Genomic DNA, 20,526 nt, shown 5'->3' on the forward strand with positions numbered 1-20,526 from the left:
CAAGATAGTCTCCCCACAGCAAAGAATGAATCTGGCCCAAACTGTCAACAATGCGGAGGTTGAGAATTAGTCCATTAAAACCAGGTAGAATGATCCACCCTACTTAAGGTCACCCTGCACTATATACCGATGTTTCTCAGGCACTTAAATGGGCATATGAATTACCTGCGGATCTTGTGAAAGCCCTACACCACTTTTTGGCCTTGTTTTAAAGAAAGAATTGGTGAAATATAATCACTAAAGTTAAAAAGGAGGGAAAAAATTCTTTTTGTGTCTTCCACTAATTAGGTCAATTATAAATATTTATGTCCCAGCATATTTATGACTTAATTAGTAGAAACATGCTAATAGAATTTAACAAAAGAATTCACTGAAGTATTTTTCCTCACTTCATTATAGGAAAGCTGTGTTTGGAAAGCATGTATGGAAAGGGAATTAGATGTGCTGAATCATGCTTTCATATAATGTCCTTTAAAAAAGGTAAAAATTCTACAGTTGTTAAAACTGACCTATTATTTAACCTGTCATGCAGTCAGTTAGAAGAGAAACAATTTGGAATCAGAACTCAGTTTGTGAAAATAGCACTCAAATCTTAGATTACTTGGTATGTGAAAAGACTGATTTTGAAATCTTATCAATTAACTTCACTGATCCCTGGACAATGCTTACGTTTAAAACACTGGCTTTATTCAAATACTACCCATCTGTACATTAAAAACAAGCAGATTAGAAGTAAATGTTTTATTCTTCCAACTAAATTCCAGTACTACAAGGGCAGTAAAACAATGATACACTGGGGAAAAAATGCAGCAATAAACATTTGTTAAAAAGACTGATAGAATAAATAAAAACTACCAAAAAAGGGTGGGGGGAAATCATATCAACCCATTCTGAAACCCCAAGAAGTCCTGGAGTACAGAAATGCCTTCCTCCTTCACTATTTCACAGGAAGCACTGAAGGCTATTTGCGTAATAATGTCCTGGGATTACACTCTACATTATTAATAACTGGTTACAGCTTGGTTGTAGTGCACAATTAAAATCACACTAACTTCATCTGAATTGTCATTCTACAGTTTTATTTACACAACCAGTGAAGGGCATGTTCTTAGAATACCAGCTTTAATCCTTTCCAAACATTAATATAAGAAGCCAAATTGTAATGATACAGCAAATGAGGCCACTGGCATTAATACAGGTAGCAAAGGTCCACATCCGGGTGGTACTGACATCAAGGAAATTTCCAAAACCGGTTGCTGCCTAGGAGTGGTTGCCACTGACGAAAGCTTGAAACAACCTGTATTCACAGGGGGTATTGGCATTGCTGGCATGTCGTAACTGGGACCTCTTGCAACAACTCAACAAGGAACAAGGCAGCCCACAAATGCAGAAAACATGATTCATGAAACATCTGAAGGGAGAGAAAAGGAAAATTAGGGCTAAGTTCAGGTCAAAATTTAAACACATGCCAAATCTTCATCCCTAATATATTTGCCCCTAGGTATTTAAGTAACCAAAAGTAAGCCTTAGTAAAGTTTTGCTGCCTATTTCCCTCCAAACTTTTTCTCCATGATTTTCTGTTAAATTCTCTTCTTGGGTATGAAGATAATTATAATAAACTATAATTATAACAGAAGTCTTCTCCGTAAAAGACTGTCTTGTTTTTGGTTTAAAGATGAAATACTTACAACTAGCAGGCTGTTCTCCATATCGTCGCATTATTTGATCATGTGTGAACTTCACAAATGCATCATATTGTTCTATAAATAAAGATAAACATCAATTACATGATTTGCAAAAATGCCCTCTTCTCTAATATATTAGAGCCACACAAACTGAAAAGTCCAATATATATAGTGAGACAATTCTAAGCTGGCACTTAATCAGACACAAAACCTCAGTAATCATAGCTTATCAAATGGAAAGAGCATGGAGCTTAGTCAGGAAACCTACATTTGTTCAAATCACACAACCTCATGTATAGGCTGGTGGGGCTTATTTCTTAACCTATTAAATTTAAAGGGCTTGAAATAAAAAGATATCTTTCTCCTCTGAAAGTTATCGTAAGTGGTCCTTGAATGGCAACTTACTGCAATGAGGGGAAACATGACAATAAAAGCGTAGCAAAATATATGATACATCCATACATCCAAAATATATGATACATCCACCTGTAACCTAATCAGGTGCCACAGAAAAAGATGTTATATAACTAAGCAAATTCTCACCTGTGTTAGCACCTTGATTGATTTAACTCCTTAATCAAGAAGTTTACAATATCAATATCCAGTAAAAATCTGTGGCTTAAAAATCCAGGGGGAAATTCTGATTAAGTTACCATACATAATATATTTACTACACTTAAATTACCAAATTATATGGGAAAAAATATTTTTTTGGATAATTTAAAGAAGACTGCAGCAGCTTGATACTCTAAAATTAGGTACACAGTGCCAGTTAGATTACTTCAAGTGTCCAGAACTGATGGCAGATTATCATGAAAGATACAAAGTCAAAAAACCCACAACCAAATTGAGCTAATTGAACAGCCAAAGCACAGGGTAGCCAAAGCACAGGGTTACCAAAGGAAAACTCTAGTTCTCTAATACTGCTGCTGGTCTACATGGCTAGCATACTATTTCTTAAGGTCACTAAGGAGGACCATGAGCTATAGGAAAGTTCATTTCCTTTCTTGAATTGAAATTCTCTGGTTCTTAGAAAATACCCTGTACCAGTGTATAGAAAGGGTAATTTAACTGATGTGAAGTGTATGTGGGAAAGAATGCATTTCTTAGGATGAGTTTCTGGGAGACTCTCAAACTCATCTCATACCTGCAAGTTTTGTGTTCAATATTTCTTCATACTCTTCTCGAACTTTCTCTTCACGCTCTTTCAATAAACGTTCACAGATCATTCCAACCTGCCGTAGAGTGAATAAGGGCTGCTCTTTTTTTAATGGTGAGGAGGCTGCTGATGGAGTCCCTATGTACAACATGAACAAAAACCGCACCAGATTTAGGGCCATCACAGAAAGCATCATCTAACTGAGGAGATTTCACTTGGATGTTTTCAATGCTCATATATCAATAAAAGCATTTTTCTATCAGTTTTTAGCACAGCATCTCCCTAGTCTTAAAATAGGTTTAATCCTATCAGCTTATGGCTTTGGAAGAACGCAGCAAGATGTATGCCATCAAATATAAGGGGGAAAAAGTGTGAAGGCGAGTGGAGACAGTGTGACAAGATACAAAACTTAATATTTTGTTTTTAAATTAATGATATTAGCAAGGAGAGACTTTATAAAAAGAAATACTGAGACTATATCCCTAATATTCAACATTAAATTTCGCTGTTCAGCATCCTTAAAGATTATTAATGTAGCAGCCACTTAGATAGTAGCAGTTTCTTCAGAATGCATTCCTCTTAGAAGTATTACTTAAGGCACTGATTTTCCAAAAACATTCCTCTTTTCTTGAACATCTGAAATTAATCTTTGCGAACTCAGGATTATGACAGTCATCCACAGTAACACTACTGCAAGTATTCTAGAAACACACAAATACACACATTTGCCATCAACTGTTTGTCCTGTTTATCTGCCCCAATTCCTCTTTTCACTTGCTCCTTGTAACTTGCATGGCTGGGACCACTATGTCCAAAAAAAAAAAAAAAAGTATGTTTGTTTGTGCTGTGTCTACCAACAAGCTGTAACAGAATACCAGAATCCTTGTATTCTGGTATACAAGAATAAACTATACCAGCTTCAGTCCGCAGCTACTAAAAAGTAAGGCTCTATATTTACTTTCAAATTCGCAGCTTTGTTAGTTGAGACCGCCAGTTCATTGATCTTCTAAGAAGTAAAGTGATGAATTATGAGCTTGGTTCCCGCTGAGGGTAGAGTCTTATCTCTACCCTCACCTCCCCTTACCAAGTTTCACCCACTTATACCTGGCCCCCCAAATTGGAAGGAATACTGCATAATTTAGTTCTGAACAATTTCATGTTTCCTCATCTAATTTTATTTGACTGTTTTATAGCCTGTGAATGTTTGTTTTGTTATTCTGCCTGGTTTTCCTATCCCTGCTGGGAGGGAAGGGAAGGCAAGGCAAGCAGGCAACTACTTCACACAAAAAACTATTTTCGCTGAGAACTTTACTAAAGTAAGAACCATTTTTGATGGCTCTTCTTTAATAAGAAGTTTAACTTTCCCTTCAAACAGCCCTGAGTTTTACACCTTAAATTTAAAAAAGTGTATTTGCAAACTATTCTCTCCAACAAGAGGCAGGGAAAAAAACAATATAGGATCAAAATTATCAACCTTTAGGGAATCTATCCTAAAACACAAGTATGTGAGGGTATACGTTCAGGGACATTTTTGTAAATACTGTAATAGCAGAAATTCTGAGTCTATCTATCATTATTAAATAGGTATGGGAAGTCCATAAAATGGCATCGTATTCAGCCATGGCAAGGTACATCTATACCTAATAGAGAAACATGTGGCTATATCTTTTTTTTTTTTTTAATGGAGGCTACAAATCATAGCATTTATGGTTAAGTCCACTTAGGAGATATTATATACAGGTGGTTGTCTTTGAGTCATGAAAATCCAGGTAACTATTATTTACTTTTGTACCATATTTTTAAGAGATCATGAATTATTCGTATGTTTTTTTTTTAATCAAGGGGAGAAACAGGAGCTTGATGACCAAAGGCAACTTGTATTACTTTTTCCCATAATAAGTGAAAGGAAATGTTACTTAGTAAGTCTGTTATTACCTGGTGAAGCTGGTCCGCTGAGGAGAAATGCCTGTGGCTGTGCATCAGAAGTGCAACATGGATCTGTCTGTTGGAAACTAGTTTCTAAATGTCTTCTCTTCTGCATGCGCTTATACTCTTGTTTTATGTTGTACAGAATTTGTTCTAAAAGAAAAAAGTCAAAATTTGGCAAGATATACACTTTCAAGTTAAAAAATAGGTTGGGTTCTACCAAAAATATTCTCTTCAAATAATATCTAGAAAACTTATGTTCTGGGAGGAATTAGTTTCAGCATAATGGGGCCACTCATTCAGAAATAGCACATACACACCACCTGGAATCCAGCTCTTCTACAATACCATTCTTTCTCAGCACTGACTAGTAAAAAATAAGTTTTTCATTCAACGTAAAGATAAGGGAGTCTGTGAACTGAAACACATATTTAACTCAGATTCTGAAGAGTACCAAACTCAAAGGTCATTTATTCACCACACACATAACTATTACACTAACAGGCTTATTTCTAAGACCATAAACAATTAGAAGCAGGGAGGACTATGTAAATACAGGCACACACCAGTGAGAAGTGACAGTAGCAGGTCAGCAAAATGACACAGTAGATGTGAACTAAAAAATCATCATACATTAAATGGCCATAGCCATTAATATTAAGCTCAACAGAATTGATGAATATTACAGCATTAGCAGCAAAGTACTGTTCTGAATCTTTGGGGTAAAAACCCATGTCAAGTGATTGGTACATAACAGATACTCAATTAAGAACCACTACACCACAGTGCCATTATCTTCAACCAAACCAGGAGTAAAAAAGTATAAGGAACATATCCGTTAGGCCAGTATGATACATTTTAGAAGATTTCTAATTCAAAATAGTTACCATTTAGCCTCTCCAGAAAATCCCTCCCTGAGGTTTCCACTCCCCTCCAAATAGACTTTCTCACCACCACCATAGTTCCTAAATTAATAGTTATCCACGTGAAAACTACATCCCAAGAAGTTTATAAATCCCAATCCAAAACAGAAATAACAGGCAATAAAGTGTTTCATAAATATAATGGAGTATAATTTTAACAATTCTACAATGATGCAGTTTCAAAATGAACTGAAACTCAATTGAAGGCTAAAGATTTATGTGAGATGAAAACAATCCTTTTTTAAAAATTTAATACTAGAGGTTTTTGGTTTTTTGTTTTTTTTTAAGGTATATACTTCTCATCTCTCTTTTCACTTCATTTTCCAGTAAGAACTTTTAGGGCTTTTGAGAGATAGACTGAGGGGACATCAATCAGTACCGTAAGCATTTAGATTCTGCCAGTTTCATTATTGTATTGATAATTAGAAATCAATTAAAAAATAAAAACAAGCTGCAAAAGATATATCCAGTGAAGATTCCATTTATGTAAATGTTGTGTGTAAACAAATCCGTTTTACATATACACGAATGCGAACTCACACATTGGAATAACTAACCTCAGGATGGTTGTGTGAATGTCTGTATTTAATATTTTTCAGAATGTTAACATTTGTTTATATTAAACATGGTCATGTTCACTCCTTTTCCATTTATGTGAAATTGTTTATAATTTAAAAACAAAGTTACCAGTGTGAAATAAAATGGCTGTCTAGTTAAGCACCTTGATAGAAAACAGCCTTCCTAAGATTCACAGAGGTGACCAATAAAACTAGTGCAACATCCTATACCAACCAGGTCAGGCACACATATCCTCATTTTTCTTAAATAACAACTCTTTCAGTAGTGATATTCTAAAAGGTTTCTAAAGTAATGATGTTTTCGATCTCATAGCAAGCTTCACTCATTTATCATTTTATGTTCAAAGCTACCATCATCCTGATCAAAAGTGTCATTCAAAGCATCCTAAAGTTTATTCACAACCAAACACTTCAAATATATTAGCACAAAGTAACTTAACCTTAACCTCTTTTGTGTGACTTATTCTTTGATCACCACACAGCTGTCCTCAGATTATTCTTCCTTTTGCTTCACAAAATCAACCAAAGTACAACTAAGATGTACCAAAAGAATAGTTGTAACAGACTGAATTTGTTCATCTGAAAGTCTCAAACAAGATCTAGCCTAGGATTAACATAATATAGCTTTATAAAATCGCCATACCATCTAATATTTAAGAGACATCATTACAAGCAAAGGAACTGTAAGGCATACCTTACAAATGAATTCACCAATTTAAATGTAGTTCGATGAGTTCTGACAAGTGCATACATAGTCCTGGAACCACCACAACCACAATAATGAACTTTATCACCCCTCAAAAGTTCTCTCATATTCCTATTCACCACCTTTACCAACACCACTGCTACTTATCTGCTGTCATTATAGTTCTGTCTTTTCTAAAAGAGTGTAGATTTTTGCCTTCTTTCACTCAGCAAAATGCTTTTGAGATTCATACATGATGTTGCATCAACCAGTAATTCCTTTTTATTAATTAGTATTCCATTGTGTATACATCACAATTTATCCATTCTCCTTTTAGCAGACATTTGGATTGTTTCCAATTGGGGGCTATTATGAATATTCAAGTACAAGTCTATAGGTGGACAAATTTTCATTTCTCTTGAGTAAATACCTAGGAGTGGAACTGGATGGCCTGATTATATGGTAAGTGCATAGCTTTACTTTGTAGGCGACTGCCCAACCATTTTCCAGAGTAACTGTACATTTTGCATTCCCACCAGCAATGTATGAGTTCCAGCTTCTCCACATCTTTGCCAACACTTGATATTGTCAGTTAGAGCTGAAGAATTTCAGATACTACTGCACTGCTTTTTATATCTATTATGATACAACTATGTCATCTAAGCCTCACTGTGCCCTCAGATGCTCTAATACTGGTAACGTGATCAACAACGTTATGAAGTGAATGGTCCAATTTAACTTGACCAAAACCCTCAATGCTCAAAGTAGCAAAAAGCTAACTACAAGCTTCAAGTTCACGTTATCTTGGTTCAGAGGTATATGCAGTTTTAAAGCTAATAACCAAGAAATCTCCCCAGATTCAATATTCCACAATTCACATTTTAAGCTCAACCTACATATCTGGCCAACTTTAGTTGCTTCCATGCCAGCTGGATAAAGGCCTTCCATACATCAATAAAGTACCTTTGTCTACTTAGTCTTAAACTACTTAAATCTAGCCATCTCTTATCAAACTAGAATGTGACATTTTATTCCAAGTACACGTAACTTCTGACATTGTGTTGCCAAAAAAAATTTACCGGTCCATTAAAGAGAGTCAAATAAAGCTTCACTAACATTATCAGTTTTAATCATGCAGACTTCATATTTGGCTTATGAAGCAAAGATTAAATTTGCAGCAAATCACTTAGAGCAAAATATGGAGTTATTTTCATGACAATCTACACTACAAATGGCTGTAGTATATCCCTTTTCAAAATCCTTAAAACTACATCACCCTTGTACTACACAGTCAATCCCTGAACAACATGGGGATTTGGGGTGCAGACTCTTCCGCAGTTGAAAATCCACATTAACTTGTAGTTGGCCCCTATATCCAAGAGTACGGTTCCTCCACATCGGCGGGGTTCCACATCCTTGGATTTAACCACCTTTGGATGGTGTAGTACTATAGTATTTACTATTGACCTGTCAGTTCAAGCCCACACTGTTCAAAGGTTAACTGTAAAATACTTGTAAGAGTTTCTTGCACTGTACTAGGTTAAGTGAAAGTCAGAATTAGCAAATTTATGACTAATGGCATTTGCATTCTCAAATCTAGTAAATACCATTGAGAATGCTAATAAAATTCTCCTCTGTAATAGGCAGATTGTCAGTGAGCCAGCACTTATTCCTTTGGAGTATTAAAAAATATATATAAACAAAAAAACCTAGGTAAACGTGAAAAGAAAAGAAAGGAAGGCCTGGCCTGAGGCAATAAAGCCTGTTTACTCATCTTTGTTGCCAATGATTACTTGAGAAACCCTGGTCACAATGAACAAGGTCAACAATATAAACAGGAGAAAGTTGATGGGATAAAAAAAATAACTGAGTTGATAATGGTAAGAGAAACAGCATCAAGATGGGACTGACAGCAAAGGGAAAATGGAATTAAAAGCAACCAGAAATGTGTTTAAAGGAGAACCACAAAATGGGGGGTGGTGGTGAGGGGTTGTCAAGTATCTCTCTAGAGTAGAATCCATAACCATAAGATGTCTAAAACTTGGTGATATGTGAAACTAAACTTTTGCTCCAGACTTGTATGGACTTCCTGTTTTCCTACTGACAAAATTACTAGATCAAACAGTAAGGCTTCATTAACAGTTTTAAGTTCAGGTGTGTAAAACCCCTTTATTATCACCTAATATGCTAATTTCTCTATGGAGTACCTTTGAAAACAAACAAGGTAAAAGTTCATCCAAACAGATTTAACTCAAACAATGGGATTAAAAATGAAATAAATCTTGAAAGCCTGTCAGTGCTAGGGAGGAACACAAATAAAATGAAAAATCTGTACACAATTAAGTACAGAAAACCTGCAGTAGCCATTAAGACCTAAAACGGAAACTGTTCCAAATAAAATAAAAGACCAAATCTAGAGCTCAGAACTACACAGACATTGCCAGGTCTACTTTATAAATTAAAACACACAGAATTCAGAGTTGCTATGGAGACCCATCTTTGTAATTCAGCTATTCTCCCAGATCATCTGATCAGAAACTTAACACAGTTCTTATGGACTCCTTGAGGGAACCTTAAGGACAATGTTCTTATCCAGCCAAGAGCTATCTAACTAAAAAGAATGAGCTGATGCCATTTTAAATTTACTTCAAAATTATTGCTATGTCAAAGGAACCTGGAACCAAATTTTTAACACAAGATTGTTAAGTTGTATCTACAGTACTTTAAAAGCAACTGGCTGAGATTCTAAATTTACATTACATAATATTTTACTGTATAAGAGGCATTCATTTATCTCCTACAAAAGGAGAAATAACTATAATTACTACAGGTCAAATTCTATTATTTCACTGGAACTATAGTAGCCAATGATTACTTACTTGAAATAAATGGCTCGATTTATTAAAATCCTTCTCGTCTAAGTATAAATTACAAATTAACTGCGCAATGGGAGTCACTAATGCAAGGAGTCCAACAATGCTCAACCAGCAGGTAGCTCCTCCCTGATATCCAAGAAGTTTCATACCTCTCTTTTATATTACACTAGATTCTAAAGGGATATACGTTAACCATGCTGCTTTTGTTGTTTACTTCTTTACTATCTGCAAATGTCTTCTCAAATAGCTTACAAGCTAGGAAAATACCAAGTAATAACAACAACAACAAAAAGAAGTAAATGGTGAAGAGAAAAGGGAAACTGAACCATCCCAAATCCAAAACCCAAAACCCAAATATGCAAGCTACAGAAAACACTCAGTGCCAAGGCAAGTTTCAGCTTCTATTCCAATTAACCATGGGCCATCAAAACAAGGTACGGTTTGGAAGGACAGAGAGCAGACTCCTTGAGGAGGGCTGTAGGGCAGCACAATCAAGCTAAAGAACAAAACACTAACATTAGGACACCCAAAACACACATATGCACATAAATATCGAGATACAGCATACCTGGAAACCAGTGGCTGCAAACTGATGATTTAGGAGCTAAATGGAACCCAAAGACATGTCTGGCCTGAATACTTTCTTTTTAAAACAATGTGGCCAACATTTAAAAGTTGGGTGATTTTACATTAAAAGTCAGATTTTTGGCTACTGCTGTTGGGGGGGGAGTGGTGAGGAGGTACTGGACTATGTGGCAAAATTCAGCTGAAGAGCGGCTGCAAACTTTTGGGCTTAAATTCTCAAGTGCTTCTAAATGCACACGCAAACCACCTGGGGATTTTGTTAAAATGAAGACTATGAGGGACGGAGCCTGAGTTAGGCATTTCTATTGAGTTTCCAGGTGATGCCGCAGGCCAGGAGCAAGACTGGAATTCACAAGTCCTCATCTCGTTCACTCATTTTTATTACTTGCCTGAACTATGGGCATTTAAATTTCTATCCCCTGCTTAAAATAATAACTCCTCTACTGTGGCAATTAAAGAGAAAAGTGGTTGGTTTATGTATTATTGGACATGCCAAGAAATGGAGGGGAAGAGAAGGAAAGCAGTAACAGCAGAGATTACTACAAGTACCAAAATATTAAGGATGATCTAATTCATTTTGCCACTCTCACCTGGATGGCTTTTGTCGTTCTGAGACAGACATACCACACCCCCCAAGCAAGAAAATATTCTGTAAATCAATTTAAACTTGGACCTATTTAAAGAGATTCATTACATGACAGTAACATACATATATTGATTCATTTATATGAATTTTATATTCATTATGTGACTGAAAGTAGACAAATGCATTTGCTATTCGATTCTGTCTGCTTTAAAAAGAGCAAGTAAGACTACCTCTCACGCCAGAAGACACTGATTGGAAACCTACAGACATCTTTTGTTTATCCCATGTATTTTGTAACTTAGTTGTGAATACTTAAAAGTCAATAGATTTTGAGAAAATTCTGACTTCTGGGCGAAGAAAGCCTTCTGGGAAGGTATGACAATAAAAAGTCTAAACTTCCCATGGCTGGACCTGAGAGCAACGGTCTGAACTAAAGATATAAATTAGAAAGTCACCTGTAGGAAGTCAGGAGCATGCATGTGGTCACTTAGGGAGCTATTAAGCTAGACAGGAATGGAGCTGAACCTAGAACTAAAGAATTCCTAAGTTTATGGCCAGATGAAGACAAAAAGCAGCTGGAGAAGTGGAAGAAAACAGTGCTATCGCAAAATGTTAATATACAAAAGGTATTTCAAAAAGAAGGGAGTGTCAGCAGTGTGAATGCTGTAGTAAGAAAGGTCAAACAAGATGAGGATTGACTGTGTGCCATGGAAGTCATCAGTGGCTTGACAAGAGCTGTCTGAGATACAAATATACGAGGAGTAAGTTGAGAGCAGCCAAAGAAATGGAAGCAAGTAGACTACCTGAAAGCTCTTTGAATTTGGTTTTGAAGTGGAGAATTCTGGATGACTGCTGGAGGAAAATGAGGATGCTTCATTTACTTTATAATGGGAAGCCTGACCATATTTAAAGCCAAAAGCAAAGATCTGGTTGAGAGATAAAAATCAGATAAGGTTCCTTTGGAGAGAAGTGGGATCCTTCCCTATCTCATTTAATCTTCCTCAATGATACAAAAAAAAAAAAAAAAAAAAAAAAAAAAGGCACAACCATTGGTAGTGTTGGTACTGGGAAAAATGAAGAAGCTACAATTTGATGCCCTCTATTTTTTCTGTGAAGTAAAAGGCATGGTTATTCACTGAAAAATGGCAGGAGTGCTGGACAATGTAAAAAGTCCCGTTTGAAGTTGCCCTACTGTAACTATCTCCAGCACTCAGGGACAGGAAATGCTCTTAATTCTCACAGCATCCCTAGGAGGCAGATACTACTATAATCATGTGTGTAATTATACAGATAAGGAAAAGGAGGCTTTGCTTCAATGTCTTCTGAAAGGTCATACAGCTGGAAGAAAGTAAACCCAAGCCTGATCTCAGGGCCTAACCTCTTAACACCTACGACCCCCTCCAGTATGAGTACACCTAGCCGATATTCCGCTGAGTACCTAAAGTTAAAATGTATCACAAGGAGGAGAGCGAATTCTTAAAAAGCAGGATGTCAGTTAGAATAGAGGGATCCACTGCCATGTATTTTTTTTTATGAACTTCTTTTTATTTTGCTGGTATTTACAAGTATGTTTCATGTTCTTGTTTTCCTAATGTTTTGTCAGTTTTAGCTAAATATTTTAGTTACCTGTGATATTTTACAAATATTAATTACAAAACTCCACTTCTTTAGATGAAAGAGGTTGACAAACATTATATAAAACCAATTGCAAAGTGTGAAAGTAGCACACAGACGGATACACATTTATTGCCACCAACAATTGTGAGATCATATGATCCACTGCCATGTATTAATACTTCATACACTGAAACGTCAAACTCTATGACTGTTAAGAAGGTAGTGACCAAAACGGAGCATAATTCTCATTTACCTAGAGCCCTGCAATTGCAATCACTGGCTGTAACAAAATAATTATAAGAAATTTTCATGTTGCATCCGGGTATTTATAAAAAGGATGCTTCAAGTGTCTCTAAACTGCCCCTGCTGAGGACAGACCTATATAACTAACCAGAATGTTTTACTGGTGTTTCCAAAGTTAGGAATTACTCTAAATTGGCAGGTCGGCATTACCGCACGTACAGGACTGATTACAAGACCAGCTTCTGATAATGTACTATTTCACCTTGGGCCATGGATCCGGTTCCCCTGTTCTGTCACAACCACTTGAAACCTCCTACACTTTTAACCAATTATACTGCTTAGACAAGTTTTTCTTCTGGAGAATTATATATCAGCACTAGGAACAAGGCAATCTTCTGTAACAAAAGGCAAAGTTCAAGGAAAGTAATGTTTGAAAAGTTGGCTTTCTGCAACCTTTCAAATTCTACTCCACATTCTATTCTTTAATTGCTACATCAGTTCAATGATACTATTTTTTTTAAAGAAACAAAAGAAAGAAAATCAACTCTTCCAGGTCCCTCCCTCCAAACTTCCTCCCTTTAGTTTGATCTTTAGATGGAGTTTTCTAAAAATTAACATTAACGGAAATGAAAATAAATGCTAATAAACCAAAGTCAGAATGCACACCACAGACTAAAACACTTTCAGAAACAGCCAATACATAAGCTTCATAGTAAAAGTGTGACTTAATTAAGTAAACCAATTTCAATGCTTAGGCTGCCAAAGGTGAAAATAAAGCTAATGTGGACAACTGTCCACAAAGAAGTAAAATAGGTAGTTTATGGTATTTTTATTCAAGTTTAGCTGGCTTTAAAAAGTATCAGCAGTGGCAGCTCTGTCAGTCCCTGGACAGACTTTGTCTTTCTTTGCCTAACCAGCATAGAATCTGGAACTCAAATGAGGTTCATAAAAGCTTGAACAAATGACTTCTAGAGGAAGCATTTAGATTTTTTAATAATGCTGAGAAAATCCAGATACATGAATAGATACAGAAATTAAGTCAAACTCAAAAGGCTGTATTACTGAAAAAAAATCACAGTAATAAAAGATCACATTTCAATAAAATAAAAATGTTGTAAAGCATTTATATTTCAGGATGATCTGCCTATGACATTTGTGACAGATAAAAATTAATGACTTATGATTTGTAAAGGGAGGAAGAAAGCTATACTCCAAGACAAACTACAAGCATATTCTGAGCTGTTTTTCTAGTGCTGGAAGGATAAAAACCACTACCACTACCCAAAAAAACCTATCATCACAAGAAAGATTACACAATCTGGCATAATGCAAAATTATGAGACTGAAAATAAATATCAAAGCTGACAACTTGACATACACTAGATTTTTAATTTACCTGCAAGCATTCTCTCCCTGCTCAATTATAACTGTGGTATCTTCTCATCATGCAAAAAAAACTTTGTTTTAACTTAAATCATTCAATCCCTTTAGAAATGAAAGCTCAGAACTTCATATTACAAAATATTTTCTCCCAAAAATCACGTAAAATCTTTAAAAATGTAATTCTTCGAACCAGCAAATCTCTGAAAATGGTAAAATCCTTGTAAATGGGCTATGTCAAATACTGAAACGCACAAAACCACGTTTATCATCACTGTCCAGAAAGATGAGGGAATACTGAGTAGACTTCAAGCACTCAAAAAAGTATTGTTCAAAGTCTTAAACTGAATAAGTGTTGTATTTCTTGCTACTACTCATTTGTTTGAGTCACAATTAAAAATATATATGTTGTCACATATTGTGGCTTTATTGTCACAAAACAGTCTAAAAAGAAAAAGTGGTACAGAAGGAGGAGCAGAAATGAAACTGTATTTTTTTCTTAAACTTCTGAGTCTCTAAGAACCTTGGGAAATGCCAAGGCTTGATTAATTCAACAAATACATTCAACAAATATTTTAAAACTTTATTTGTGGTAAGACATTAACTAAGAGGGAAAGGATGGCAGATAAGAATACCTCTGGGGTTATTTTCAAACTCTACAAGTCCCATCTATCCCCTCAAAATCCAGGGGACATTCCTTTTAACTAACAGTCTTTGCTACAAGACTGCCACTGATACATCACATTTCTCAGGTGTTTAGAAAGTTGTAAAACATTGGTAAGCTGAGTTCTAGAATCCTTATGCTCAGCAGTAAAATTGAAGATGAATCTCTTAAACTAGATTCATTTGTGAAGACCTCTTTACCATCTGCAGATGGTTCATATAGGCTTGAACAAGTATTCCACCCTTGTAGGTAGTCTTCTCAAAGGCAAGAAAGTCACTGTGGTTTCACACATGCATAGAGAACATTCTGTGAGTCAACAGTACTAGCACAGTGTTAATGCAAAGACTGCAAGGACCATAAATTGCTGGTTAATTCACTTACGAGTACTTGAAAAGACCCAACCTCAGTACCATTCATTATCTTGTTTCATGAACCAACTATCCAAGAGGTCCAAACTTAACCTATGCTATTATTATTGCATTCTTCTTTAAATGGAAAGAGAATCAAAGGTTTCTTTTCAAAGAGGCAAGATAACACAAAACTGGGCACTTCCAATGAATCTCTTATTCTCAACCTTTCAAAACAAAAGCATTTCTATCACTGTCTTCCTGGGTCTATCTGAACACATAGGAAAGACCTACCTGAATAATACCCAATATATTCTCTTTCCTATAAAGCCCTTCAAGAAAACTGAATAAATTTATTATTCTCCTTTACATCTTAGTGTATGTCTCTGTGGCAACCATGGTGGCTAGGAGCATTTTCACCTAAAGAAGAGCTAACAACCCTGTCCTCTGATCTAGCCATGTTTACCCGATGTGTTTCTGTGCTCAAGACAGGCTTTCATTTTCCTACTTTCAAAACAAAATAGCTCAATAATGAATACAACTGCATGCTGCTTTTAATGACTATAAACGTACATGATTATTAAATGCATAATTCATACTACTATTAAATAAATGCAGCTACATACACAGTCCTAAATAAAATATCAGGTTTAAAATCCAAAGTACAAAGACCATTAAAAACAGTTTATTTGCCAAATCCACTGAGAAACTAGAAGCAACTTAACAGCTGTCTAAATAACCACAAAATATTAAAAACACTTCTGGCTCAATATAAATGACATCTGAAATGAAATGTTGCCTCCTCCAACAGACATCTCATTTGTTTGTGTAGAACCATTTATACTTCATTTAAGCCAGCTGGTGTCTCCATTTGCAGGCATGTATCAATGTCTACAAAACAATCTAAGTTCCTGTAAACCCTTCCCCATTCACAAGCTGCAATTTCCATTCTTGATGGCAAGTTTCCAGCATATACAATGAGTTTTTACAAAGGAATTTAACTCCTCATCCAACTCAATTCCTAAAAGGCAGACTAGAGCAATGGTAACAAGTCAAACAATGTATATAAAGGTGCCTAGCAAACTCACAAATAGGTTGAGTCCACAGAGGGATCACTTCACTCAACCACTCATTCATTCACTACACAATTATGAATAACAATGTCTTGGATTTGACTGACAAGTATAATATTTTGGTTTTATTAAAATAATTTTGTTCTTGGGAATGTCACGATAATATTTTGGCTAAATGATAATATTCTGAGATGTTTCAAAAACCAGTCGACAAGGATAGAACACTCTGAATCTGTTTTCAACTAACTTGCCAGGATGAGTACTAATGAAGCTAGGAGAGGCATTCATTTTCCCAACCACAGCCAATGGTTCCCCTTCCACACACCTTCAGTTATCATTCACGTTTCCTTTTCCACATCCAGGGGTTATTACAGACCTCACTGCTGACACCCTTAACCAGGGTTGGGCAAACTTTTTCTGAAAAGGACCAGACAGTAAATATCTGAGCTTTGGGAAAATACAGTCTCTGTCACAATTACTCGACCCCGCTATTGTAGCCTTCAAGGGACATGGACAATACTTAAAAAAAAAAAAAAAAAAAAAAAAAAAAAGAATGAGCATGGCCGTGTCCAATAAAATTTATTTGCCAGCTCTTTCATTTTTCCTGGTATTAAGTTGCACTAGTTTGAAAAATACTGATTTAAATAATAGTCATCAAGTCAAACAAAGCTAGGGTTTAAAACAGATGTCCTAGTTCCTGAAACTACTAGTAAAGCCTCAAGATGACTTCAGCTACATATCAGAAAACACTATATACATATCCAGAGAACAATGATAAATTGTGCACATGCTCTGAAAAAAATTCACTTCAGTAGTCTAGTTGTATATTGTTTAAATTATATTTGAACTCACAGAAGTGAAAACAAAGAGCTTCCATAGAGCCCCCATCAATCTCAATTTGGTAAGTTGCTTTCTGTTCCCAAGCCCAGCCACTTATTCCTGCTAAGGACATATGGGTGTTCGCTCTTGTAAAGTTTAGGAATCACCACTTTTAAAATAGGAATCTAAAATTTAGGTATTTGGGAAAATTATTTCCAAGTTAGATGACATGAAAACTGGGAAGCTCTCTGATACCTGCACAACACTGCAGCTCCCATTATGACACCATGATTACAAAAACCATTACAGGAGCATGCCCAAAACTGGCCATGTAAACACAAGGCTAAATTAAATTACACGTAAAGTGTCATTCAAAATCATAGTTAAAAACATAAATTTTAGCAATTCAAAACTTATGCAATTTTAACTGCTTTTCTCTAGTTGAACTAGCTAAAAAAAACTTTTCACAGACTAAATAAATATCAGGGTGTGGTTTTCGAGTTCAGGATATGATCAAACTTCGAGTAGATGTCAAAAACACCTTGAAAAACAAAACACAGCAATATTTTGGAAAATGTGAATTTGAATCAGCAGGCTTAAGCGATTCCAATAATTCCAGTCATTTTACTATTACAGTCCACTTAACTGAAACGTAACATAATGTGCAGCCAACTGCATTAGCCAATGCTTCAAATATATCAATGAAATGACAGATTTGCAAAGGATCACAATTCTTTCTGAATTAATTCCCTTTAAAGTGAGAACAAATATAGCCCCTAGCTGACTTACCTTATATGCTCAAGACTATTTTAGCATTTAGATATACTTCAACTCCCAAACCTAACAATGCATTAATTCACACCACCCCCCACCATGAAATTTATTGCTGGTTAGCTAGAGCTATTTTTAAGTGGCCTTATGAGGTACAGACTCCACAGTATCATTTCAATTTTCAATGACAGCATTTCACTAAAAAGACAAACTCTAAAAATAATGTTAACCACCAGAAGCTCATTCTTGACATTGTTTCAATAGCAAAAAATGGTACCCTAGGCATTGAGGTCCTCCCTATATATTTGGGGAAGGATATTTTAAAAATCTGACCTGAAAAAAAACAAAACAAAACTAAGTCAATTCCAAATGGAAGTTACCAAATGCAGGTAAATACCGCCCACAAAATTTTTTTTAAGCTAACAGTAAGAAACATGTACATCAAATGATGAAAAGGCTTTGTCTACAGATCATGTTACTACCAAAGGCTCACACACAGGAAACCTCTGCTTGCTCCACACACAAAGGAAACATTTACACTACCAGTCCACAAAAACCTATCTTAAGACTGTGCCAGGAGCACACAAGGATTTTCAAAGTACAGAAAAGAGGACACACACATGCAGTACAAAGCAGCCAAAAGGTAGTTCCCCACAGTCACTTTCAGGAAATGTCTCAAAATGAAAAGCAGAAATAGTCTGAAGTCCCTTGGAATCTTGGTTTGATTTATTATTCCCAAGGCCTGGGCTTTTTCTCCCAACAGACTTTATCGGGCGTAAGTAAAGCACTTCCAACTAAAAGCAACTACTCAGCCCCGATTTTCAATACAATTTGCTTTTCATTAAAAGTTCGAGTTTCTCAAGGTCTAGACGGAGAGTGCGATCAGATTACGGCACTCGGGAAGAGCAGTTTCTTTGTTGTTGACCCTGCTAGGGAAACAGGTCTTGACTCAGCCCAAGTGGCGTTCTTGTGGGTGATTAATGACAGGCCTAGATCTCGCCCCGGTGACATCCCTCCCCACCCCCTCCGTACGAAAATCAGCCATGTCTGAAAGGGAGGAGGGGCTGCCGCTTCGCCTCCAACCACCCAGTCCCAGACTTGATAGGTGCAACCAATCGATGCCGGGGAGACAGCCACCGAGAGTCGGGTGAAACGCGTGACCCTTCGCTTGCCTAGATTTCCGTGTAGCACCCTCTCTGATCATTTCCGCTTGGGCTCTCCAGACTACGGAAACGCTCAATTCTGGTCCCTCGGCGCAAAGAAAAGGACCTTCCTCTTCCCCACAATACCCGGCGAGGCACGGCCCCTACCCACCCCACACCACCTCCCGACCCCCCCCCCCCAGGCTATTCCCATTGTGTCTCCGAGGCTAGAGGAGCACGTAAAAAGAACTGTGGTCGCCCGAGGGCTCCGCTAAGCACGGGGGCGGTCCGGCAGCCCAGTCCCGCGGCCGCGGCCCGGGCCCCCCCCCGTCCTCTCGCCCCCTCCCCCCACGGCGGCCGCGGGGCCGAGTCCCACCTGTGGTGAGGCGGGAGGAGACGTCGCCGAAGGGAGATGGCTCCATTCGGAGATACTTCTGCGGCGAGGCGGCGGCGGCCGAGAAGGAGGCGGCGGTGGCCGCGGCGGCCGACGACGGGGAGGCGGCGGCCGAGGTGGGCGCCGACAATGGCGCACATCGCCTCCGCTTCGGGGACGCCGGGCTCAGCAGCGGGTCGAAATCCAGAGTCCGTTTCAGAGTGGCTCCGCACGCCATGGCCGGGGTGCCGGGCTCGTGTGGGGTCGGGGAGGGGAGGACGAGGGAAGGGGGGGCAGAGCGGGGCCCCGAAAAGAGCCTAACCGACCGGCTCAAGAGCGGGTGGCGGAGCGCCGGCAAGGGGAGCAGAGCCGCCGCCGCCGCTGCTGCCTCCGCGGCAGGGGCAGTGGCCCGGGCCGGCCGGGGCGAGGGCGGGAGGGGCGGTGGCGGCGGCTCACGCCAGCCGCGTCAGGGGGGGCTCTTCCGCCTCCTCAGGCGCGGCTCCCACGGGAGAGGCTCCGGCCGCCCCCGCCGTCCGTTCGGGCTTTGAGCAGCGCGTGAGGCGCTCCTGCGCGGAGACCGGCTCCTTCAGAAGTCGAAACCAGCCCCGTGAGGTGTGAGGCTGCAACGCGGCTCCTAAGACTCCCGAGCAGCGTCAGAAGCTAGAGAGCGTCGGTCGATGCGGCGGGATTGAGAGGTGGCGGTGGCGGCGGCGGCGGCGGCAGGAGCGCCACCGAACACGTCCAGCCGCTTCCCCCTCCACTGTACGACTCTTCCACCCGCCGCCGGCCCCAATATGGCGTCAATAACAACGCCGCCGATTCAAATCCTGCGGCCTCAGGGCGCTTGCGCTTGGGCGGCTGGCCACCCCCTTGGTGCGTTCTTGGGAGTTGTAGTTTTTCACTGTCGGGAGGAATCGGCGTGAAAAGTCGTTAGGGAGGAGTGACGGAAACTACGACTCCCGTCTTTCAAGGCGCGCGATTCCGAGTTCCGAATTGGAATTTAAATCCCCCTACACAGCTTGAGTGTAAAAGGAACAGAGCGAAAGAGAAAAAAGAAAACGTTCAGAGAGGGGGGGAGAAAAGAAAGTCAACCA

General features: G+C 38.3%; 1 protein-coding gene across 1 annotated transcript; it reads right to left on the minus strand.

Annotated features, from left to right (window-relative positions):
- Positions 1–732: 732 nt before the first annotated feature.
- Positions 733–19,670, minus strand: AKIRIN2 (akirin 2; the record flags this gene model as incomplete). The annotated part of the gene is made up of 5 exons (XM_079716449.1): positions 733–1,411; positions 1,689–1,760; positions 2,833–2,982; positions 4,780–4,923; positions 19,436–19,670. 5 exons carry the CDS (start codon positions 19,668–19,670, stop codon positions 1,401–1,403), a joined length of 612 nt encoding a protein of 203 aa, XP_079572575.1. The 3' UTR covers positions 733–1,400.
- Between the last annotated feature and the right edge of the window lie 856 nt (positions 19,671–20,526).

Source organism: Hyperoodon ampullatus (genome assembly GCF_949752795.1).
Source record: "Hyperoodon ampullatus genome assembly, chromosome: 12".
Taxonomy (NCBI): domain Eukaryota; kingdom Metazoa; phylum Chordata; class Mammalia; order Artiodactyla; family Ziphiidae; genus Hyperoodon; species Hyperoodon ampullatus.